Source organism: Lithobates pipiens, unplaced genomic scaffold (assembly GCF_037356315.1).
Source record: "Lithobates pipiens isolate NorthernLeopardFrog02 unplaced genomic scaffold, aLitPip1_a1.2 Scaffold_22, whole genome shotgun sequence".
NCBI classification, from domain to species: Eukaryota; Metazoa; Chordata; class Amphibia; order Anura; family Ranidae; genus Lithobates; species Lithobates pipiens.
In genome coordinates, this window is record NW_027507784.1 from 56,801,644 (window position 1) to 56,827,386 (window position 25,743).

Genomic DNA, 25,743 nt, shown 5'->3' on the forward strand with positions numbered 1-25,743 from the left:
CCAAAGACCAGAGCACTTTTTGCGATTCTGCACTGCGTCACTTTAACTGAGAATTGCGCAGTCGTGCAACGTGGCTACAGAACAAAATTGATGTCCTTTTTCCCCACAAATAGAGATTTCTTTTGGTGGTATTTGATCACCTCTGCGGTTTTTATTTTTTGAACTATAAACAAAAAAAAAGAGCAACAATTTTGGAAAAAAAAAAAAAAAGCATTTTTTACTTTTTTCTGAAATAAATCTCCCCTGAAAATATTTAAAAACAAACATTTTTTCCCCCTCAGTTTAGGCCGATATGTATTTTTCTACATATTTTTGGTTAAAAAAAAGCGATTTTTATCGTGACTGATATGGCAGACACATCGGACACTTTTGGCTCTATTTTGGGACCATTCACATTTATACAGCGATCAGTTCGGTTAAAAAACCCACGGATTACTGTGTAAATGTGACTGGCAGTGAAGGGGTTAACACTAGGTGGCGCTGTAGGGGTTAAGTGTGCCCTAGGGAATGATTTTAACTGTGGGGGGCTGGGCTGTGTGTGACACATCACTGATCACTGCTCCCGATCACAGGGAGAGCTGATCAGTGACACGGTCACTAGGCAGAACGGGGAGATGCTTGTTTACATTAGTATCTCCCCGTTCTTCCTCTCCGTGAGGTGATCGCGAGTATGCCCCACTGTTAGACTCACGCAGCTTGTGGCGTGTGCATGCCCGCTAGCCAAACGTTGCGAGATCACGTACAATAAAGTGATTTTGTGCAGCGGAGCCAGCCTGCCGCAGTGAAACTGCGGCGGCTGGTCCGCAAGCGGTTAAGTACATGAATAAGAAGAATTACACCATAGGAGCAGGCCTATTATGTTACCTAAAGCCTTAAAGAGACCCTGTTGCCGGGGTATCTGAACTGTGTGTCCCACAATTAGAGTTTACCTCTACTTTAAAGTGGAACTGTAGTCAGAAATTAAATCCTGCTAGATCAATTTAGGCTGGCCACTTTAGCAATTATAGCTATGCAAGACATTAAAACCGTGCCTATACTGTTTAAGCCCCGGTTCACACTATATCCCGCATGTGAATCTCACAGGAACAGTGCCGCATTCCTGTGCAGTTAACATGCGATTCAGTACAGTCTGATTTGAGCCCATTCATTTTGCATGCCTCGCACCAAAGAAGTGCAGGCAACTTTTCTGGAGCCACCCTGCAACTGCATCATATGGTCCTTTTGTACCATGCAATCCCATGTGGGCAAACTGCACGGCATTTGTGATCCTTTTGGGATGTCAATGGATCGCAAACACAGTGCAATTGCAATGCGGTGCAAGAAAAGTGCAACAAAAGTTTAAAAAATCTCCCTGCATAAGTTTTACATGTATATCTGCTGTCTTCAGCTTGCTATATTCTTTAGAATTCTCACATCAGGTTAGAATTTTTACTTCCTCATTCAGCCGTAGGAGTGGATTCTTGGCATACACTGTGTGGCAGCTGATTGGAGGAAAGGCACACACACCCCTCCACATAGGCGAAAGGAAGGAATGTGCAGAGTTGTGCTGTGACAAGACATGCTCTCTGCTAATTTATGGCACTCACCCAGACACAAATTTCAGGCTGGTATTATCTTCTGTCTGAGAACTTATCAGAAGTCATCATGCTGATAACAGAGGAACAAAACAGCAGAAAGACACAGGACTTTGAGCTTTGGAGAGAGATAAGTAAACACTATAGATAGCTGTGCCTAGGTCAGATTTCATGAAAATCGGGTTTACATCCACTTTAGATCCAATAATACACTGTCTCGGTCTGCTATGCACATGCGCAGTTGCCCTATTTTTGGCATTGGAAAATGGAAATACCCCCTAAACAAAGTAGAGGGTTCTTTACTGTAAGAGCGGCAAAGATGTGGAATTCCCTTCCACAGGCGGTGGTCTCAGCAGGGAGCATCAATAGTTTCAAAAAAACTATTAGATAAGCACCTGAACGACCACAACATACAGGGATATACAATGCAATACCGACATATAATCACACACATAGGTTGGACTTAATGAACGTGAGTCTTTTTTGAACCTCACCTACTATGTAACTATGTATCACACTGTAAGACAACAAAATCAATCGTGGTTCTTAGATGAACAGCCTTGCAATCTTAACCTGTGCTGCGTTATCCTGTCCATGCACCGTCCATGCCACGCATGGATAACGCAGCCTCCAGCTAGAACAGGAACAATGCTGAAGGGCATTTACAATACACAATCATTTTGGTAGCATTATTATTCATTTGGAATGTAGGTTCCTTGCCAACAAACATTTGTTATCAAGTCGTTATGGGTAAAGTTCTGCAATAAGAAGTGGTTGAAGAACGGCTGCAAGAAATTTTCAGCCATAGAAGAAATTTTAGAATGGTGAAAAACTGAAAACGCATTCTAGCAGCGCTTGGTTTATGCCGTCTGACTTAGCATATCCAAAGTGACTTTATGCACAAATAATGTGCGGGAAGCTCAGATGAACGCATTTATGACTTGAGGTCAAAGGACTGAAAAGTAAGAAAACCAATTGATAATGATGTATTGCTCTGCTGCAGCAGGGGAAAACAATAAAGAGAATGCCAAGAAGAAAATTTACAGCACGATATCCAAGATATTCAAGTTATGTAGACGTGGGAGTCACGAATGTGTTCTCTACCAGCCCAGAAAACAACCTTAAAATTTGATGAAGTGTACAGCCACAGTTACAAGAAGCAGACCTACACAATGAGGCCCGACATACCTCATACTAATAAAAAAAAAAAAAAAAAAAAAAAATCACAATTGGCAAAATATTCAAATACCTAAACCCCTTTCACACCAATGTGGTGCGGTTTGTCTGCACCATGATTTGGTGCAGGTAAGCTGCGCGTTCCCATTAACTTCTATGAAGTCCTGTGGTTTTAGTGTACTTTCAGAAAGCACACTAAAACCGCATGACATAATAGAAGTCAACTGGAAAGCGCAGCTGATCAGCACCAAACCCACAAGTACACTGCGCTGCAACCGTGGTGCAGCACACCACGGGAATTTTTTTTTACATCGTTTTTTTAGGATTATGACCAGATGTGTCACAACCTGTTAAAACATTTCCTAAACAAGGGTGTGTCATTTCTAGTAAATCATCATTCAATCATTTTGATACAGGCCGTGTCATTTTGTAATTTGTATTATGGGAAAACGTTTTCTCTTCTTTATGATGGCATTTTTCCAGTGGAATCAGTGGGCCTTACCTGTACTTTAGTGTCTGGCCCATATGATCTGTTTTCCGGTGTCCTACCTCCATGTTGCTTGAAGTTTCCTTCTTTTAGTGCAGTGGATACATTAGCTATTGTCTTACAGGGTAGGGGACTAAAAAGCCAGCCATAAACAGTGTGATTTTCTTTCCTGCAACCACGGGTTGCAGGAAAGAAAATCGCTTGATTCCCACCTTAAACACAGACCATGTTGATGGGGGAATCCCTTCCATGGAGTTGTGTTCTCAGTCGATCAACTTGGGTATAATCAGCCTGCCGATACATGGTTCGAATCTCGGTCATTCTATACTGAAGCAGCTGAGATTCAAATTGTCTATGGCCGTCTCAAAGAGGAAGTAAGCTCTGACAATGCTGGCAGAACTCGTATGTCTATTTCCCAAAGACAACGTCTGGATATAATGCTGAGCACATGCACTCAACTTCTTTGGTTGACCATGGTGAGGCCTGTTCTGAGTGGAACATGTCCTGTATGGTCTTTGCCACCGTACTGCAGCTCAGTTTCAGGGTCTTGGCAATCTTCTTAGAGCCTAAGCCATCTTTATGTAGAGCAAAAATTCTTTTTTTTCAGATCCTCAGAGTTTTCTTTGCCATGAAGTGCCATGTTGAACTTCCAGTGACCAGTATGTGAGAGTGAGAGCAATAATATCAAATGTAACACCTGCTCCCCATTCACACCTGAGATCTTGTAACACTAACGAGTCACATGACAGCGGCTAATTTGGCCATTTTCACTAAGGGCGTACTCCCCTTTGTTGCCAGCAGTTTAGACATTAATGGCTGTATGTCGAGTTATTTTGCGGAGACAACAAATTTACACTGTTATACAAGCTGTGCACTCACTACTTTACGTTGTAGCAAAGTGTCATTTCTTTAGTGTTGCCACATGAAAAGATATAATAAAGTATTCACAAAAATGCAAGGGCATACTCACTTTTGTCAGATACTGTATCATTATACAACAGAGATGATTCTATGGAAATGTAATTGTAATTTTAGCAGCAGGACGACAGGAGGGGTGGGCACTGTCATGAGCCGACAGGCGGGGGGGCTGCGGATGACGGAGGCACGTAAACTGATTACGGTATCAGGGGCTTATCAGGGGCTCAGCAGCCATGATAAATCATGGTCAGTTTACAGGGGGAAGGGCAGAACCAGACAGGGTGAGCCAGGTATTTCAAGTGACACAGGTAGCCAAATTAAACAGCACAAGCATTGTGCTGTATAACATGCTTTAAAGTAACAGGATCCCTTTATGGGGGGGGTAACAAACGCTTTAAATTAAGTTCTTTCAAGTTTCACAGCTTTATGTAGGCTTAAAAGACTGTTAATCTTACAGAGATAAAAAATGCATGAAAAAACATTTCCACCAACCTTGATTCCTGCTGGTCTTTACGCCCTCCCGACTCTTCTTTAACACCGCTTTTAACATTTTCTCTTAGACCTGCAATTACAAGGAAAAATACTAATGAGTAACGCAAATCATAATATGTGCGGCCGAAATCATCAAATCCAGAGAACCTTTGATCAATGCCAATTAGAAGCAACTGATAACTAGCTAACTTGTAGCAAATTATAAAAGATAGATTATAGGAAAACAGGTAAACCTCAAAAAAAAAAAAAAAATACATAAATAAAACCTGAGCAATTTAAAAGAGACTGTCAAATATAATTAAATAAAAAAATCAAACCTGCCTTTAAAAAAATTCCTACAAGGAAGTGAATATATACCATATTTTTCACTCAATAAGTCGCCCCCCCCCCCCCCCCCCCCGCCCCCAGGAAATGCCTGTGCGTCTTATGGAGCAAATACTGACCAGGACTGACCCCACCCCCACGTTAGAATACCGGACGCCCATCTCCCGTGAGAAGATGATAGAAGTCACAAGACCTGCTATATACTGATGAGAAAAGGTAGTTAGAAGTTTATATTTACTAAAATAATTGCATTTCCATGTTCCGTGAGCGCCGGGCGATCCTGAGCCTGTCACTTTTTACTCTGAAGCAAATTAATTCTAACAAACACAGTGAAACGCGTAGCCCTGATCAGACTTTATAGCTTTCTAGGTTTTGGCATTGTATATATTAGTTATTGCTAATATAAAGATCGCACTTTTCTGCATACGCTGGGATTTTTGTTTTAAATACATAGGTAGCATAATATTTTAACTGTACTTCTTTGGTTATTATGAATATTGGAGATCCATAGGTGGGTAAAAACGGATGTTGACGGAAGCAGATGTAAGCGGATATAAATGGATGATCATCAGTTTTTCCATCCATCTGTTGACGGATAAAAAAAATGGATATCAATGCAAAAACCATTGCACAGAGCAGGTGAGTATCACATGTTTGTTATTTAAAATAAATGAATAATAACCTGTGGCCCCCTTTAACACATGCGGAACATTTTTCAGTTTTTTCATCCATCTGTTGACAGGTAAAAAATTGACATCACGCATCTTGAGACCAGCACCAGGACATCTCTTCTGGGGTCCTGTGCTGGTGCTCTTGGCTCCTCCTGCTTTCGAGTAACCCGCCAACAAGCTGGTTGCTAGGGGCAATACTTGTGTGGGCTGCAAGCGGTGTGCATCCATTGACACAGATGTGGCTCATCCCCATCTGCTGCTCCTTCGTCACTGGATTTGATTGACAGCAACAGGAGCCAATGGTGAAGGAGGAGAGCGCATCGCTGATGTTGGACGGGGTTGGACCAAGATCAAGCTCAAGTGAGCATTTAGGGGAAGCTGCAACTAATGTTTTTTTTACCTTAACCACTTCCCGACCAGCGCACGACGATGTACGTCGACAGAATGGCACGGGCAGGCATATTGGCGTACATGTACGCCCAATATTCGTTGCCGCCGTGCCATCGGGAGCGCGCCGCCGGTGGCGCGCTCCCGCGCTGGTTGGGACCCCCGTGAGTCCGGTCGCGGGACCTGCGGACTCGATCGCCGCGGGCATCTCCGCGATCGTCTCACGGAGCGGCCGAATGGAGGAAATGCTGTATAAACAACATTTTTCCATTCTGCCTAGCAACTAGTGACGCTGATCTCTGCTCCATGTGATTGGAGCAGAGATCAGTGTACACTAAATGAAAGCCCAACCCCCCCACAGTTAGTAACACACCCCTAGGAACACTTAACCCCTACACTGCCACCCACTGGTTAACCCTTTCACTGCCAGTGTCATTTACACAGGAATCACTGCATTTATATAGCAGTGATTACTGTATAAATGACAATGGTCCCAAAAATGTGTCAAAAATGTCCGATGGGTCCCCCACAATGTCGCAGTCACAATAAAAATCGCAGATCGCCGCCATTACTAGTAAAAAAATAAATAAAAAATTATTAATAAAAATGCTATAAAACTATCCCTATTTTGTAAACGCTATAACTTTTGCGCAAACCAATCAATAATCGCTTATTGCGATTTTTTTTACCAAAAATATGTAGAAGAATACCTATCGGCCTAAACTGAGGGAAAAAAATGTTTTTTTATATATTTTTGGGGGATATTTATTATTACAAAAAGTAAAAAATAATGCGTTTTTTTCAAAATTATCGCTCTATTTTTGTTTATAGCGCAAAAAATAAAAACCGCAGGGGTGATCAAATACCACCAAAAGAAAGCTCTATTTGTGGGAAAAAAAGGACGTTAATTTTGTTTGGGAGCCACGTCGCACGACCGCGCAATTGTCAGTTAAAGCGACGCAGTGCCGAATCGCAAAAAGTGGTCTGGTCTTTGACCAGCAAATTGGTCCGGTCTGAAAGTGGTTAAAGTACTAAGCCCACAACAGTAACATCAGTCTGGATATGCAGTAAAGCATTTTTTTTTATACTCCATGTGGATCCTTTGCATTGTGTAAAAAGGCTGTTTGATCCTGTCTTCTCTGATCCTCCCCACCTTCCACTGACCAATAATGATTTCCTGATAACAGAGTCTATGGCATCAGGCTGCACATACTCAGTTTGGTGTGTGTTGCTAGAGAGGTTTTTTTTTTTTTTTTGGGAGGGTGCATGTATTCAGCAGAGGGCCAATCGGGCTTGTCCAGACAGAAGGTAAAGGGTTTTGCAGTCTCATAGGATAGGCAGAAAACTCCCCCTACAAGCTTTAACCAGTGTTTGGCTGGACACTGATAGAAGTCACAAGACCTGCTATATACTGCTGATGAGAAAAGGTATTTAGAAGTTTATATTTACTAAAATAATTGAATTTCCATGTTCTGTGTATTGCAGGAGACCAGATATAATAGGGAATGCAGGGTCCTTGGTTTAGTAACACTTTCATGCAGAGACTGCATTAAGATAAAAAAAAAAACAAAAAAAAAAAAAACAACCCTTTATAACCATATTACCCACTTGCTGACCGGCTCACAACGATATACGGCAGCAAAGTGGTTTGTTCGCGCGATTAGTTGTGCTTGGCCGGCTGGGGCAATCGCTGCTGGCCACACGCGGTCGCATGCACAAGAGCAGGAACAGGGATTTGATTATCTGTTCTGTTAGTAGAGAAGAGACATATCATGGTTCCTACTAAGTAGGAACCACGATATATGTCTCCTCTTCCAGTCAGTCCCATCCCCTCACAGTTGGAAGACACTGAGGGAACACAGTATTAACCCCTTCCCTACCAGTGCGATTTACACAGTAATCAATCAGTGCATTTTTATAACAGTGATCGCTGTATAAAATGTCAATGGTGCCAAAAATGTGTCAAAAGGGACAGACCTGTCCGCCGAAATGTCGCAGTAGTGCTAAAAATGGAAGATCACCACCATGGCTAGTGAAAAAAAATAAACATGCCATAAATCTTTACAATTTATTTGTAGATGCTATAACTTTTGCGCAAACCAATCAATATACGCTTATTACGTTTTTTTTTTACCAAAAATACGTAGAATATATATTGGCCTAAACTAAGGAAATGTGTTTTTTAAAAACATTTTTGGGGCTATTAAATCAAAATGTTAAGAACATTGTCGACTGCGCAATTGTCAGTTAAAACGACGCAGCGCTGTATCGCAAAAAATGGCCTGGTCATCAAGCAGTGGTTAAGCACATACGTGTTCCTCTCCTGCAATGTGACTTAAGATTTTTTTTTTTTTTTTTTTTTTTTTTTATGCCACTTTAGCAAAATCAGAGAACAAGTAACAAATTCTCCGGGTCAAGAAAGGTAAAAGGTTTCTGCTGTGAACAGAAGCACACAAACAATACCACTGCAACAATAACAGATCTAAGCATGAAGAAAATCATCAAAATAATTTTCAATGTTTCACCGATTTCAGATATTGCACAGATTACCCCAAAAAAAAAAAAATAAAAAATAAAAAACACACACTTCCCCTGGTAAACAAAACATGAAATAGGATCCCCCCCCCCCCCCCCCCTTTACCAGAGATTGCTGTACTGTAATTAAAACAGCAAACAAACTATACATTCCCTGCATACCACTTATAATCAGAGTTTGGAGCTCAACCTGGATCACTTACTTTGAAGCCATGTACAAAAAAAAAAAAAATAAAAAAAAAAAAAAGGAAAAAAGAAAAATCTTTTGGCACTCAACCAACGCTTTAAACACAACAAAGAAATAGATCAAAACCACATGGGTACAGAAGAGAGAATCGGATCTGGGTAATGTTGTAGAACCACACTTTTCTTTGCCTGACAAATCAATGGAAGCGATATGTGAAAACGGACATTCCGCATAATTGCTAAATCTTGTTCATCTTTTATAAACAGTGAAGTGTTCCTGTAAAATCATATGCTTGAAACGGAACATACAGCTTATAAACATGTATAAATGTATATTTCCAAACATATTAAAAACAAACACTGATTACAATGTTATCACTTACACACCAGTAAAAAGCACTGCTGGTCGTGTGCAATTCCGGAAATACAGATCTCTCGCTGTTTAACCACTTAAGGACCGAGCCTCTGAGATTTGTTGTTTACAAATTAAAAACAATTATTTTTTGCTAGAAAATTACATAGAACCCCCAAACATTTTTTTTTTTTCTAACACCCTAGAGAATAAAATGGCGGTTGTTGCAATACTTTCTGTCACACCGTATTTGCACAGCGGTTTTACAAGAGCACTTTTTTTTTTGGAAAAAACACACATTTTTTTAATTAAAAAAAAATAAGAAAAAACAGTAAAAACTTAGTCCAATTTTTTTTATATTGTGAAAGATAATGTTACGCCGAGTAAATTGATACCCAACATGTCACGCTTCAAAATTGCGCCCACTCGTGGAATGGCGACAAACTTTTACCCTTGAAAATTCTACAGGTTGCATGTTTTGAGTTACAGAGGAGTCTAGGATAATTGCTCTTGCTCTGCCGATCGTGGCAATACCTCAGTTTGTACACAGTTTTCATATGCGGGCGCTACTCACGTGTGCGTTCGCTTCTGCACCCCTTGGACGGGGTGCGTTTAAAAAAGAAAAAAAACATTTTTTTTTTTTTTTTTTTACCTTTTATTTTTACTTTTTATTTTTTTTAAAGAACAAAAGTGTCACTTTTATTCCTCATACCAGGAATGTAAACATCCCTTGTAATAGAAAAAAAAAAAACGATAGGACCTCTTAAATATGATATCTGGGGTCAAAAATATGATATCTGGGGTAAATAAAAAAAAGAAAAGTAATTAAAAAAAAAAAAACGTCCCTTTAAGAGCCATGGGCAGAAGTGATGTTTTGAGGTCGCTTCCGCCCTGCAATGGTATGGAGACGAGTGGGGGCCATCTTCCCCTCACTTGTCTCCATACCACTGACGTGAGAGGATCCAATTGCCTCTGCTGATGAATCCGGTAAGCGGCGGAGGGCACCGGAGCGTGCCGGTGCCTTCCTCCCAACACCGATAAAAGAGATCTCTCGGTGAATTCGCCACAGAGACCACTATTAATCGGAAAGCGAACCGCCGGTCGAAGAGGATACCAGGGTTATGGCAACTAGCTGCTGCCATAACAACGATATTCCTCTTCAAAGTTTGGGCGCATATCGGCGTGCCGCAGTCCGTAAGTGGTTAACACAACAATTGATATTTAAAGTGGTTGTAAAGGCAAAAGGTTTTTGATTGTAAAGTCTTGCGTTTTTCTTTTTTTATAATAAACATGTTATACTTACCTGCTCAGTGCAGTGGCTTTGCACAGAGCAGCCCAGATCCTCCTCGGATCCCCTGCTGGCGCTCCTGCCCCCACAGCAAGCAGCTTGCTATGGGTATACCTGAGCCGAGACTCAGCTCATTGTGTCCATTCAGATACGGAGCTGTTTTTTGCCGCCCCCCCCCCCCCCACATTGGCTAACCGACTTTGACAGCAGCGGAAGCCAATGGAGCTGCTGCTGTGTCTCAGCCGATCCGTGCCGCGTCGATTTGAAAAAGTAGTTCCTGTACCACTTTTGGCAATTTTGGGTGCAACTTCATCTGAAATCACATGATTTCAAAGCCACATGTCAGGGTGACTTGGAAGACATCTGTGTGGTGTCATGCACAGATGTCTTCCAAGTCACCCTGACATGTGGCTTTGAAATCATGTGATTTCAGATGAAGTCGCACGATTTCAAAGCCGCATTCAATGTGAACGAGGGCTTAAGGTACTTTCACACAGGTGATCAAATCAGGTCCCCCTGTCAGTTTTTCAGTCAGACCTCATCGGATGGTCCATGCATTCCTATGGACCTTTAGGTGTAAACAGACTTGTGTCAGTTCGCACACAACTACCTCTGGGTGGAATCAGGCCTGCAAAAAAAAAAAAAAATAAATAAAAAAATGGAGGACTGTGCCCTCCTCCAATTGGGCAAACCAGATCGGAGGCAGCCACACGTAAATAGACAGCCCATATACACCCAGCCACCCATAGAGAACAGCGAGGTCTGTCCATGTCCACTTTATATAAACAAAAAAAAATGTATATTAACAAAAAAAAAAAAAAATAGATATCTTTATTGTACAAACAACAGTAAAAAGCTTAAACAGTAAAAACGTGCAGATTTTCTTTACAGATATCACAAGAGTGTTGCTCTCACTTCAGACACATGCATAGTCATGTTGCATATTAGAAAAAATACGTCGTCAAGTGACACATTTTCAAAAATCTTCTTCAGGGGACAAAATTGAGAGCACCTAAACAGACAACAAGAGCCGTAGTGATAATAAAGCAGTACAAAGAGTCAACTTTAGAATCAATCGTTCAATATCTATTGAACTTGTTTTTGCACTTACATCTTTATGTCAGCATCTTGGCATAAAAATATTATGGCAGCAGCACATCCTGGAAGACCCCAAATGCATATGGACCTGGACCCAAAGGTTTCCCATAAGAGACTGGATTGAGGACCACTGAAGGGACCACTGACCATTGGATCAATGACATGTTTGCCATTTTTAAACAAAAAAACATAAGATTTTAGTATCACCAACTGTAAATCTGGCCATACACCAATAGATTCCACCATCCACACTACATAGGATGGAAGGACGACTCTATAATGCTGGTGGCTGTCAGAATACGTGAACAGCGGCAGTATCTGACCAACTGCAGCCGTTCAGCCAACAATTTTCCACCTGGCCCCTATTTTTCAATCAAAGGATATCCGACAGAAGAGTTCCATTAGGACCACCAACTAAGCAAATATTCTGATGAACCTTCAGAAACTTGCTGTGTATAGCCACCTTTAGACCCCCTTTTACACTGAGCCAGTTTTCAGGCATTTTAGGGCTAGAAATGGCGGGGTTCTGGGGTTTGACCAGATGCTTTCCCAAGCAAAAAATGGCTTGCTTACTCTAGAGAACCCAGAAGTGACAAAATACTTCTTGCTTCTGTTTTCTTATACCATAGAGATGATCTGGCCCCCATTCGGCTCTATAGTAAATCTGGGGGAAGCCCCAGTTTCAGTCTCGGGCTCCCCGGTAGGGCAGGTGAGCCTTGGAAGGAGGAGAGGGGGGGGGGGCAGCCTTCCCAGTTCTCTTTTGTGAAAAAAACAACACCTCCCTCTATGTTATAGAGATGAGAAGGGGGAAGAAGATATATTAGCAGTCCAAATCAGGAGAGGAGCTTAGGGTGACAATGCTGCCTCCCCAAAGATACAGCAGAAAGTATGGGTGTTATCGCACTGGGACAGGAAGTGTGTTACTGGGAGGACTAGCATGGGAAAGGGGCAGCCATTATATCCAAGGACTAGTAAACTGCAATAATTTTTTGTTACACGTTTTATGAGGGTAGAAGAATTTAGAAAGGAAAAGAGCAGTTTCTTAGGTCACCGCTGTGCCCATTTAATATTAGGGAAGCAGGTGCCTGGCTTGGATTACACAGGGGCCCCACTCCTTCGTACTGATAAGTCATCATAGAACACCTGTTTCACATTAACTAGAAGCAGCAATGAAGAAATTAATCCAAGCCTGGCACGGCAAAGCGACTCGTGCGCAGCTGGCAGCGAATGTGTGAAATACCTGAAGCCTGGGAGAAATTCAATGATGCTCAGTCTAGTGAAACGTGTCTGGAATTGGAGGTACATAGGCTGAGCAGAGTGGACTTTCAACATATTTACTACTGTTTTTTAAACCAGGCTCAGCCTAAGATCTGGTTTTGCCAACAGGCCTTGCACTGAACACATAGTTGGAATTGGGAATGTGGCAAAAGCTTCCCGGGCAACGCAAACCTCCCAATATACAGTGGACTGGAAGAGGGCACCTTTCAGCAGCACATTCTTCTGCCTAAAGATCTTTCCACCCCATCAGACAGCCAAGGCCATAATATGCAATCAAAGACACATTGAATGAATCTAAACCTTAGACACACATCGGCCATAGTGGATGATAGATAGAAGAAATATAAAAAAAAAAAAAAAAAAAAAAAAATAAAAAAAAAAAAACACACCAGAGACCTAGGTCAATGGAAGACTGTATGGGGAGTTTTCAGATTGGCTGTCGGATGCTGCCGTTACCATTTGTCGTAAGGAAAACCAGCAGTGAAGCTTTTGGCTTCACAGCCAGTTCCATACAGCACATGTGCAAAGATAACTGGCCAGATGGGGGAGGAAGGAGGCCGAACTTCGAGGGATAGCACCTCAAAAACAGGTACCCATTCACCCCCCCCCCCAAAAAGGTGCCAAATGTGGCACTGAAGGGGGGAGGAAGCAGATAAGCGGAGGTTCCTCTATTGGGTGGAACGTCACTTTAAGAAACACTGGAAAAAATTAAAACAAGTGTGGTGCTTCTCCTCCGCTGTCTTCAAACATTAAAGTCATGTGGTCTGAATTAACTGTACCCCTTCAGGAGAAGTGTCTATTATCTTGTATATGGTGTAACATTATATTTCTTAGCTACTATATATGGAAGACAAAAGTGGATCCCGAAGAAGTTCTTTCAAGCAAAACAATTCGATCCACCTGTCTTCTTCCATAAATTAAGCTTCATAAGTGTATTTCTTTTATTGGATGGTAGCTGACAATACATAGCTGTTTAGTGTGTTGATTTTAATGCAACAATAACATTTTATTTTTTAACATGTTTTTTCTTTTAGTTATTGCTTTGGTACATACAAATCCCCATTGTCCCTCTGTTCCCTTTGTTGTGCAGTGAGATTTTACTACTTGGTATATTTTAAAGATGAACACACATTTTTTTTTCCCCAACTATAGAGCTTACGTTATACAGAATGGGAGTTTGGGTTGAAAATTATCCTACATAATCCAAAAAATACCGGTAAAGCTCACACATATAAAAACACCAAGTCTACTGACCCAGACAATCCAGTGCATAGCATGCAATGTAGATATGCATGAAGTGGCAAACAGATTAATTTCAGCTCTGTTGTAAAGCTTTTTTTTTTGATAATAGCTAAAGAAGGAGATAATCCATAATCAATGAGACTTTAGAAAGATAATAGTAAAATACAGTATAATTTATTCAAAAATGTACAGTACAAAGATTATAGTTATCAAACTGATAAAAACATTGATATTGGTGATGAATTCCCATATGAGCTTGTAAGCTAAAATCCCCTGGGGGTGGATTTTAATGGCACGTACAACTTAGAAACAGTAAATATTTTATTACAAAAAGCAAAAGAAAAAGGTTACAATATACGTAAAAGAAATATGTCTGGGTAACAACTGTATAGAAACACCATTTATGGCATTATGAACAACATAAGCCTATACAACATCTGGCTTATGTTGTTCATAATGCCATAAATGGTGTTTCTATACAGTTGTTACCCAGACATATTTCTTTTACGTATATTGTAACCTTTTTCTTTTTGTAATAAAATATTTACTGTTTCTAACCAAGTTGTACGTGCCATTAAAATCCACCCACAGGGGATTTTTGCTTATAAGCTTCTATTTTGGATGTGGCACAACAAATCTCACACAGCCCTGCTGCACCACCTCTTTTCTAATTCCCATATGAAGTCCAGACGGACCGACGCGTTTCAGGACAGAATACGTCCCTTCGTCAGGGTCCATTGTCAGGAAGGGATCACACTATACAATAAAAGTCAAATACGTTAATGAATAACCGTATCTATAGTAACTCTTAGTCAGGTGCTTTGAAAATAGGGCATGCAGCATGGTAATTGTATAACATAGAACAGACCCAAAACAGTCATTATGAAAATTTCCTGCTGGATCGGAGGCGGCACTAGTCTGTCCCGTGGACATAGGTGGGTGGGGGATACTTGTCTTTGACAGGTATCCTGTCCCCACTTACAGGAGTCTGGGCCACAGCACATTACATCACAGCTCGGCTCCCTCCTCCTACCTCCCCCCCACTACCAGGCCAGTAGGAGAGCACAGCAGTGCCTGGCGCATGCGCAGTAGGGACCCGGCGTACAGCCGTAATGCTACACCATTGGGTTTCCTTACCCGCAATGGAGGCAGCATGCACCGGACAGTTGATGGAAACATAAGCTGCGGTGCAGACATCGCTGGACTCCAGGACAGGTAAGTGTCCTATTGCTAAAAGTCAGCAGTTGCGGTATGTGCAGCTGATGGCTTTTCATTTTTGCAGGTGTGGGCGGACCTCTTACAATAACAGGAGGCAGTTCTGACAGTTCATAAATGTGCCCATATGTGGCTGATCTCATGAATTCAAACCAGAAGAATAATGGAACAACAAATGGCTTACCCATAGCAACCTATGAGAATCCAACTGTCACTTTTAAGTTCAAGATAGAAAATTAAAGCAACTTCTGACTTCCAGATTTACTTCCAACATTATGTTAATTATTCCTAATACAATTCCATTTGCCATGCATAGATTGAGCACAGACTTATTCCAGCAATCCATGTCTTTTCTTTAATTCCAAGAGCTGACATCATGCCCTGCAGCACATACATCTGGCCTGGTATCCCACAACACAATATGGCATCTGAGATCATCTCCTCTCATCTGCTTCCACAAGTCAGTAATTATATGACGTCTCTACCTCCTCATCACAGTGATCAGATGTACACAGGCAATGTACGTAATGAGATCAGGATGACAGCAATATAGCAATGCATCAGTCAATGACTTCCAAGGAAATGACAGCGATATTGGTTCTACATTTTGTGTCAGCGCTGTCCGTCTTCACACCTCATCTTCTCGTTCCACCAACATGAAAGTCCTTTCAGACAGGAAACCAGTCTGGTTTATTTCTTGAACATCTCTTCATAATACAAGGAAAGACCAAACCTAAAATGTATACGTGAACCCTTACCTGGTAAAACAACCCATTTAGTTTAAAATAGAAATTAAATGCAAAACATTTGTGTATAAAAATAAAAAAAAGTGAGAGATGTATATAAAAAAAAAAAAAAAATATATTATATTTATATATATATATACATACACACACACACACACACACACACACACACACACACCACTCTGCGTTGATGTGCTGTCATTCCTAGCATGGTCAGTTTGAAATCAGGGGGACTGGCAGGAATATTAGAAATTTCACACAAAGGAAGCAATACAAAAACAAGATACATGTTAAAGCAAGTGCATGGTGCAACATGCATATATCAGGAGTATGAAATGTAGGGGTAACATATTCAGTAACTGCTTGCCGACCAGCCGCCATTGTTATACGGCGGCAGATTGGCTTTCCTGCGCAAATTGCCAAAGACGTACAGAGGCGCTCCCTCAAGTGCCTGCAGGTCGAGTGGACTGGATGTCCGCCGGCGACCCACGATCCCCTGGTACAGAGGCAGAACAGTGATCCCTGTTCTGACAGAGGACATGACAGATCTACTGTTCCCAGTCATTGGGAACAGCGAGCTCTGTCATGTCCCTGGCACCCCCCCCCCCCCACAGTTACCCAGGGAACACAGTTAACCCCCATTAATAGCCCGCTAGTGTTAACCCCTTCCAGTGTCTTTTCTACATTGATCAGTGCATTTTTATAGCACAGATCAATGTAATAATGTCACTGGTCTCCAAAAAGTGTCATTTGGGGTCAGATTTGTTTGTCGCAATCCTGCTAAAAAATAAATAAATGAAAAAAAATTATGCAGATTGCCACCATTACTAGTAAAAACAAAAAATAAATAAAAACCCTAAATCTATCCCACAGTTTGTAGATGCGATAACTTTTGCGCAAACCAATAAGTATACGCCTATTGGGATTTCTTTTACCAAAAATATGTCGAAAAAATAGCTTACCTGTAAAATCCTTTTCTTGGAGTACATCACGGGACACAGAGCAGCTATAGTAATTACTATCCACGTTATATGCCACCTATAGGTGAATGGACACTGGCACACTCAAAAGACAGGAAGTTCCCCTCTATATAACCCCTTCCATACAGGAAGTTCCTCAGATTGGTAATAAAGCAATGAATATCCCAATAAAGAGGGGAGGGACCCCTGTGTCCCGTGATGTACTCCAAGAAAAAGGATTTTACAGGCAAGCTGTAGGAAAACTCCTATTTTCTTTATCGTACATCACAGGACACTGAGCAGCTATAGTAATTACTATGTGGGAAGTCCCAAAGCAATGCCCCTGAGGGGAGGGAGACACCCCCAATGCAGACCACTATCAGACGTGAGGATCTATATTGCCCCCTGCAGAACACTACGCCCAAACACAGCATTCTCCAACACAATCAGAATACGGTTAGTCACAGCATAATACTTTTAAAACAATAAGGGCGGGTTGCTGCTGTCCTGAAAGACTCCTGGAAAACAAGTTACCGGTAAGTCTAACTTGATATTTCCCTTGACGTCTTTCAGGACAGCACCTTGAGAGGATAAAAGACTTACCGACTTGGGAGGGACCACAGCCTGCAAGACCTTTCTGCCAAAAGCCTGCTCGCTTGCTGACAAAAGGTCCAGTCTGTAATGACAGACAAACGTTAAGTAACTTGACCACGTAGCCGCCTTACAAATTTGATCTGGGGTGGCACCAACTATTTCTGCCCATGTAGTGCCCTAAGCTCTGGTAGAATGTGCTTTAATACCCAGTGAAGGAGATGACCCCAACTGAGAGTAGGCTGCCAGGATAGCGGATTTAAGCCATCTAGCTATTGACCCCTTTGATGCCTGGTGACCCTTTGCTTTTCAAGAAAAAATAAAAAGTATAAACAGAGTCCGAAGACCAAAAATCCTTTGCTACTTTGAGATATTGTAATAAAGTCCTTCTTACATCCAAATTGTGGAATTGGCTCTTTCTCCCCTGAGGGGCTTGAGCAAAAGGTTGGTAGGATGATCTCCTACAACCTGTTGTGGGCTGATGCTACCTTTGGCAAAAACTCCAGATCGGTCCGAGTATAATCCTATCTGTGTAGATGGATAAAAAGGGTTTTTTTTTAGCGTGCAGCTCACTAATTCTACTTGCCGATGTTATTGCAGCTAAAAATAAAAAAAGTCTTAAGAGTAAGATTCTTCAGTGAAATTGCTTGTAGTGGTTCAAAAGGTTCCTTCGTGGGGGCTTGTAGGACCACTGATAGATCCCAATTGGGAAAGTGCTTAGCAGGAACTGGTCTGGATCTAGCAAGCGCCTTCAAAAATATTGTAACTAAGGGCTCAGAAGAGACTGTTCTTTCCAGAAAAAACTCCCAATGCGGCTATCTGCACTTTAAGCGTGCTGACTGGCAAGCCTTTGTCTGCCCCATTTTGAAGGAATTATATAATTGACACCAAATTTTCTACTGTTCTATTTGTCGAACAACACCAGGAGTTGTAGACTTTCCAATATCTAGCATAGATTTTTCTGGTTACTGTTTTTCTACTGGAATGTCAGATAGATACCAAAAGTTGTGACAGACCTTTGTTTAACAACTGCTTCTCAGATACCAGGCGGTGAGGCTTACATTGGCCACTTCCGGATGATGTATCGGACCTTGTAGGAGCAAGACTTGCTGGAGAGATAGCTGCCAAAATGGTTTGACTGCCATCTGCAGAACGGTGGTAAACCATGCCCTTTTTGGCCAAAATGGAGTAATTAGAATTACTACCACATTCTCCCTCTGTATTTTCCTCAATCCTAATGGGATTCGTTGAAATGGAGGAAAGGCGTAACCCAGATGAAAGTTCCAAGGCTGTATTATCGCATCTATCCCCTGGGAACTGTCATTTCTGTGAATGGAGAAGAAAACCAGGAGTTGCGCATTTTCTTCTGGTCTAAACAGGTCTATTTGTGGCTGGGCCCAGGCCCTGGTGATCAATGCAAAAACTTCCAGATTCAAGCTCCATTCTGCCTCTTGAATCAATCTTCTGCTTAGAAAATCTGCCACTACGTTTAGAGTGCCCTTGAGATGGACTGCTGATAAGGACAGTAATTGATTTTCCGCCCATCCTAGGATCTTTAATGCCAGTAACTGAAGGGTTTTGCTTCTTGTGCCCCCCTGCTTGTTCAAGTAGGCTATGGTAGTGGCATTGTCTATGAGAACTTGGACATGGAAACCTAGAAGGCTTGGACTGAAGGCATCCAATGCTAAGGCGACTGCCTTTAGTTCCTTCCAATTTGAGGACCTTTTCGCCTCTGCCTGGGACCAAACTCAGTTTGTGAAGTATAGGGCCGATCTGTTCAGTGGTTTCAAGTTGAGGATTAACCAAAAACTTCTGGATGGCTTTTTTATCAGGAATATACGGGAATAGAATCCCTGATAATGCTCCCCCTGTGGAACTTGAGTCACAAACCCCTAATTTATCAGATCCTTTAACAGGTTCTTCAGCGCCAGGGGCTTTGTTGCATCTCTTGGTAGATTTGTTATAAAGTACAAAAGTTGTATTCTGTAACCTTGGGCCAGCATGCACAGAATGTACTGGTTTTCCGTTATGCTTTCCCAATAAGGGAGAAAACCCTGAAGTCTTCCTCCCACCTGTAACCGGCTGTCATTGCGTCTTGCAGGTTGACGCAGGAGGATGGAAAAGGACATTTCCTTTGCCTTTTCCCTCTGCCCTGACCAATTTTTTATTTTATTTTTCCTTGAGGCTCATTTTGTTCCTGAGCCCTTTGAGGATGAAAAAAACGTTTGGCTGGCTGTTTCTTCTTCTTGACAGGAAAATATATATTTTTTTTTATCTGCAGTCCTGTCAAGAACTGAATCCAAATCGGGTCCGAACAATAAATCCCCTAGAAAAAGGAATCCTGCATAATTTGTTTTTAGATGCTGCATCCCCCGGCCAGGTTTTTAATCACCCAAAGAGCCCTTCTGACTGAATTAGTAAGGGCTGAGGCTTTTGCTGTCATCCTGATAGATTTAGCTGATCATCTGAGATACAGGCTACAGCTGCTGCTAGTGTTGAAAAAGAATCTAGGAACTCTTGCTTAGGAGAATCAGCTATTATATGAGCCTTAAGCTTATTCACCCAATATTCCATAATCCTGGAGACTCAAGTAGTTGCCATTGCTGGCTTGAGGTTGCCCACGATGGATTGCCAAGCCCTCGTCAGTTGTTGAATCATCTTTTTATCCATGGGGTCTTAAAATCCCCATGTCCTCAAATGCTAGATCAGTTGATCTTGACACTTGAGAAAAGGCTGCATCGAGTTTTGGAACCTTATTCCAGACAGCCGCTGGGTCTTTATCAAAAGGGAACCTTCTCTTATGAGCCCTTAGAAAGGTTTTCTTTCAGGATCAGTCCATTATCTCTTGATTGTTACAGAAATGAATGTGTGGACTGGAAAGGTATGCGATTTGGGCTTGCTGAGTCCTGCATACATCCTGTCATGTAAAGACAATTCTTTATGCTCTTTCTCTAGGCCCAAAGTAGCATAGATTGCCCTTAAGAGGCCGTCTACTTAGTCCAAAGACAACTTGTATTTGGAGGGCATGTTCTCCAGCTCATCCTCATCTGATTCTTCTTTGAACTGTGAGGGGGGAAAGCCCTTCCTGGTTCAGAGGATCCACTACTGCCTCCACTTCCAGGACTAACAGTGAGCCTTGAGAGGATTGTGAGGTAGTAGGCTGACTTGAGGAATGGATTTGTAAGTGAGGATCTAAAGAACTGAATGGTAGCAATCAGTTCCTTTTTAACCAATGCGATCAGATCGCTTCATGTGGAAGAAGCTTCTTACTTCACCAAAGTGTCAATGCATGCTGGACAAAGTCTTTTTCCAGCCTTAGGGTAAATTAGATTGGCATGAAGGGCATTTCTTTTTAATCCCTGGGTCAGAGCTCTTGGCCTGCCATAAGGGGAAAAAAAGAAAAGAAAAAAAAAAAAGACAAAATCATCCTTTTGAGTCAACCTGAACCCATTCAAGATGCTCACCACAGGTGCACAGTGAGACAAAACACGGACTCATGTGCCCAGACAGGCCCCCGCACTCAAACCCTACTATTAACTAGGGAGAATAGAGCGACCCCACAGTAAAAATAGAGCAGAACATCCAGTCTGCTCCTTACCTGGGTCTTGCTGGTGCCAGTGTCTGTCCCACTTGCCGCTGCTCCCGAGTGCATTGCTGGTGCTGCAGCACAATGCGTGTGGCAAACACCGGTTCCGGACTCCATTAGCACCTCTGCGTCAAACCAGAATTATAGGCACCAGACCTATTCCTCCCTCCTCCCCCCTTCACTTTCCAGCAGAAAGGATGCCCTACTTCCGGGTTACCTCACATCCGGCAGATGCAGTCCTTAGACTGCCCTTCCCAAGATGGCGGTGGCTTCAGGAAAAAGAACATGCCCTGGAGCAAAAACGAGTGACCGAATATGCCCAACGCCCCCGCCTGGGAGTGGCGGCCCCTGGAGCTGTCCTGGCTCTCCCCGACCACTGACAAGGAAGAAGGAGCCCAAGCAACAGGTTCTGCATCAGCCTGACCAGGAGCGGGCGGATGTCATGGCAAGACCAGGAGTGGGCAGATGTCATGGCAAGACTAGGAGTGGGGGAGGTCTCTGTCAGGGTTACACACGGCAGGAAAGACCTAGCAAGCAATTTGCCCTGTCTTGCTTACTCAATAAAAAAAAGTTAAGTTTCATTTTAAATACTGTATTTAAAGCATGCACCTGGATATATAAGACGATAGATTCTGGGAATTTTATGCAGTCAGTAAAATTGTGTCATATGAACAGGTACACTTCTGTCTGAATAAAAAGTGCTCCTTTAACTCACTGGCGGGAGACTTGGCAGCAGTCTTTCACAAGCTATAATTAAGGATGGAGAACGAACAGTAATTACAAGAATTCCAGAAGTCCAGCCTGGAGAGAATCGGCGTAAGATAACTCACAATCATCCGTAACGGCCTCCCATATCCTGACCCATGTTGTGTAACTATGCATCTGCTTGGCAACTTATGAAAACTATAATTCTACAGAGAACACACACCAGAGTAAATTCTAATTAAGACTGCAGGAGCCACTGCTGTTTTGGTTTTGGAGAACCCACACAAAGAAACTACAATAATGTAATTTTACCGTTGTATTTCCAGGATTTTATACGGCCTCAGCAGTGCATAATATGTAATTATATTCTTTCTGACCAGTTAAACAACTGGTGGATGTAGCAAGCAGAACAGGCCATATACTGTGTAAAGTTATAAATGGTCTAGCGCCAACCTTTCACCTGGATATAACTGCACTGTAAAAATACTGAACCGCAAATACGGTTAGGAAAATTTACAATCACTAGTAAAAACATTCTGGTCTTCTGGCACATTTCATTGGATAGAGCAATGCAGAATAATGGTCAGGTTATTTAAGAATAAATTACCATGTATAGTAGTCAGAGCCGCACGTTTCTAGATAAAATGAGAATCAGGATTTTTTTTTTGCTTAGAATAAAGATCACGATTCTGAAGAACTTTAATTTGAAAGCTTTACAACCCCTGAACATTAGGTTATCAAACAAGATAGCAATAAAATAAGACATAATACTCTTTGCTTCAATTAAATTCAAATAAATGTAAGGAAAAATAATGTAATGTGTAAAGAAATAAAATAAATTACCATTACATTATATTAGGGTCTTTTTTTAGTACTTGCTGATACCAATTACCGATACCTATAGCAATTTTCTTTGTTTTACACTTCAGCTCAGCAATGGTACAAAGCATTGAAAAGTTATTTTACAAATTAACCACCCATAGTCAAATGACATGCGCAGGAAGGATCTCCCATCCTGGGCAGACATGATCTGATGCCCTTGGCTTCCCGGGCCATCTAGGGGGAACTCGCTGCATTGGAGCCGATGCGTTGCCCGGCCGTGATGTCTGCTGGGCACACGTGATTGCCGGTAATACAGAGCAGGGACATGGATCTGTGTGTGTAAACACAGATCCACGTCCTATCAGGGGAGAGGAGACCGATCGTGTGTTCCCAGTACAGAGGAACCTCGATCGGTCTCCTCCCCTTGCGAGTCCTCTCCCCCCCCCCCCCCCCCCACAGTTCGCATCACTTCCTAGGCAACATTTAATTTCTTGAGCAAGCCCGCACCAGTGCCCCCATGGAAAGTGGCTCTCTGTGGGGTTACCCAATGCGGAGGAGGAGCCAGGAGCACTGCTGGAGAACCCCAGAACAGGAGGCTCGGGCCTGCTCTGTGCAAAACACTTGCACAGAGGAGGTAAGTAGAACATGTCTGGCAGGAGCACCCTTACTGGCTGCACGAATCTACAAATGCCTTGCCATGTATGATGGTTCTCATATGTATTTCAAATGTAAACAATGCATTTAAAAAACAAAAAATTGCCTACAGTTCAGCCTTGAAATTAAGACACACAGGGTCACAATTAAAAGTTGATGCCCATCTCCCACATTTTATCACTATTAGTATTGGCACTGCATGCACTGGTAGTTTATTTTAAATTTGTTTTTATATCAGACAACAATCTCCACTCGCATTTGGCTTGATTCAGGTTCTATGTGCTTATTTTCCCCACTATGCAAATATTTAGTGCAACAGAAAAGGAAAAATATACTTGAAAGAGTAACGGATGTGGTCTACTCTTTCTGGATCAGAATTTCCTTGTGGAATGAAAAAAAAAAAATGATAAATACAAGCCCACAAGATGTGGACCATATAAAACATTTTATGATAGGCATACCCCTCAGATCTATCAGTTTTGAGGAGGGGGAATCACAATGGAGCCTAGCCATAAATTAAATCCTCATGTTGTTTCTGTTTCAGTATGTTTTGCTAATAAAAATAACCCGCTGTTTAGACAATGAAACATTAAATGTTGGATTTTTTTTTTTTATTATCTTGGAAAAAAAAAAAAAAAGTAGTAAGTCTTTTCCAAGACAAGCAAAGATGGCCTGGAGCTTTATACATGTAATGTCAATATCCTGTTTCCTTTCTGCAAGTCATCAAAACTTACATAAAAAGCACAAACCCTTTAATGATGCCAGTCTCCACTTAATTTCATTAGAAAAAAAATAAAAATACGCATGATTTAATAGAGGATAAAAATGACAAAAGAAAAAAAGATTAACTCATGTTAAATTTATGAAAACAATCATTTTGGAAATAAAAATCTGATTTTTGTGGCTGCAAAGGACAAGCTGGCCAATGAATAGTTACGCAATGCCAAGGCCTGAGGCTGGATCTGGACCAATCAAATCTTACAGCTAATCTAGAAAACATAAGCGAGTGCCAGCATAAAATAAATGCACTAAAAACAATTATTTTAGGGCTTTTTGATGTGGTCATATGACTGCAAAGTCTCCTTTCATTCTTCTTCCTCCACACTTGGTGAGTATCAATTTTGATTTACCTTTTTAAAATGCGGAAGGCTGGGAACGAGGTGGGAGCCGCAGGTTTCACTGAGAGGCTGAGCCAGCTGCTGATCCAGGCATCTCGGTGGATCCTGACATTAAAGTCGGGATCTCTCCAGAGCCTGAACCGGCTGAATCTGTACACAGTACATGTGTTGACAGTTAAGAGACAGAAGAAGAAAGCAATGAACAGAGGGGAGAGCATCACTGTGCTGAGAGAGGATGCAGTCCTGGAACAGAGGGGAGATGAGAGATACTGGACGCCAGGGAGATTAGTATATAGGCCTATCTCAGATGGCCTCCAAGTAGAAGATGAGAGCCCTTTTTCAGGCCCACTTGGTAATATTGAGACACTGGAAATCTACTGAACCCCCCACCTTGCAGGAGTGGATTGCTCAAATGAGGGATACCATCAGACTGGAGAAGTTTATTAATAAAAACTTTTTTGTTTGAGAAAAAAAAAAAGAAGTATATAGGATTATCTCTTGCAGAGTACTACTTCTAAGAATTTTTATTTTTTAATTTTTTAATTGTACTAATTTTAACCCTTTCCTTGATGGCCTTACGCATATAAGGCAGCACAGGGGTGGGCCTTATTTGGTGCCACCACGTATATACAGCCATAACATTATGACTACTAAACAGGTAGAATGAACAACAATGATTGTCTCACAATGACAAAGTGAAAAGGGGGTGGGATATATTAACCTCTTAAAGCCGGAGCCTCCTGGCCCTTTTGGAGGTTTATGGTGCTGGGAAGTGGGACGGGGCTTAAAAACGCACAAAACCGGCTGTCACGCGATTTGAAAACACCCGATCACTATGGATGAGCTCAGGCGTGTTCACATGCTCCACGTGCAGAGCCCGCCTGGAAGTCTGTGCAGCGCTGTGCTAATCACAGGCAGCGAGACATTTCCCGATCTCTGCAGCGGCGCATCGGGGCAATGTCTCACTGCCTGTGATTAGCGCAGCGCTGCGCCGACGTCCTGGAGGGCTCTGCACGTGCAGCATGTAAACACGCCAGAGCTCATCCTTACCAATCAAAGGCAGCGTTAGGGAATTTTCGGTTTGGCGCCGGTAACTGTGCCAAGAGCGTGCACCGCACATGTGTTCTCTGCACAGCTGTATGCACAGAAATTCAATCAAATATGCGGCACTGCGACGCCAAGGACCAGGTGCCGAGAGGCTGCATATTTGCATGTGACTGGGCCAAGAGCCTAAGGAGGTACTGTCTTCACATTGATCATATGATCAAGTCGTCTATAAAAACACCTCCCTGTATCTCCTTTTCCTCAGAACTATGTGGAGAAAATATGTGGTATCCCC

General features: G+C 42.0%; 1 protein-coding gene across 4 annotated transcripts in view; it reads right to left on the reverse strand.

Annotated features, from left to right (window-relative positions):
- TANC1 (tetratricopeptide repeat, ankyrin repeat and coiled-coil containing 1) overlaps nt 1-25,743 on the reverse strand; it is a 329,903-nt gene that overhangs the window by 229,848 nt on the left and 74,312 nt on the right. For all 4 annotated transcript variants that reach the window (XM_077447640.1, XM_077447638.1, XM_077447637.1 and 1 more), the window contains exon 2: nt 4,648-4,717. In XM_077447640.1, the coding sequence (XP_077303766.1) occupies nt 4,648-4,705 (58 nt within the window). In that variant the 5' untranslated portion in view covers nt 4,706-4,717. The remainder of the gene's footprint in view (nt 1-4,647; nt 4,718-25,743) is intronic.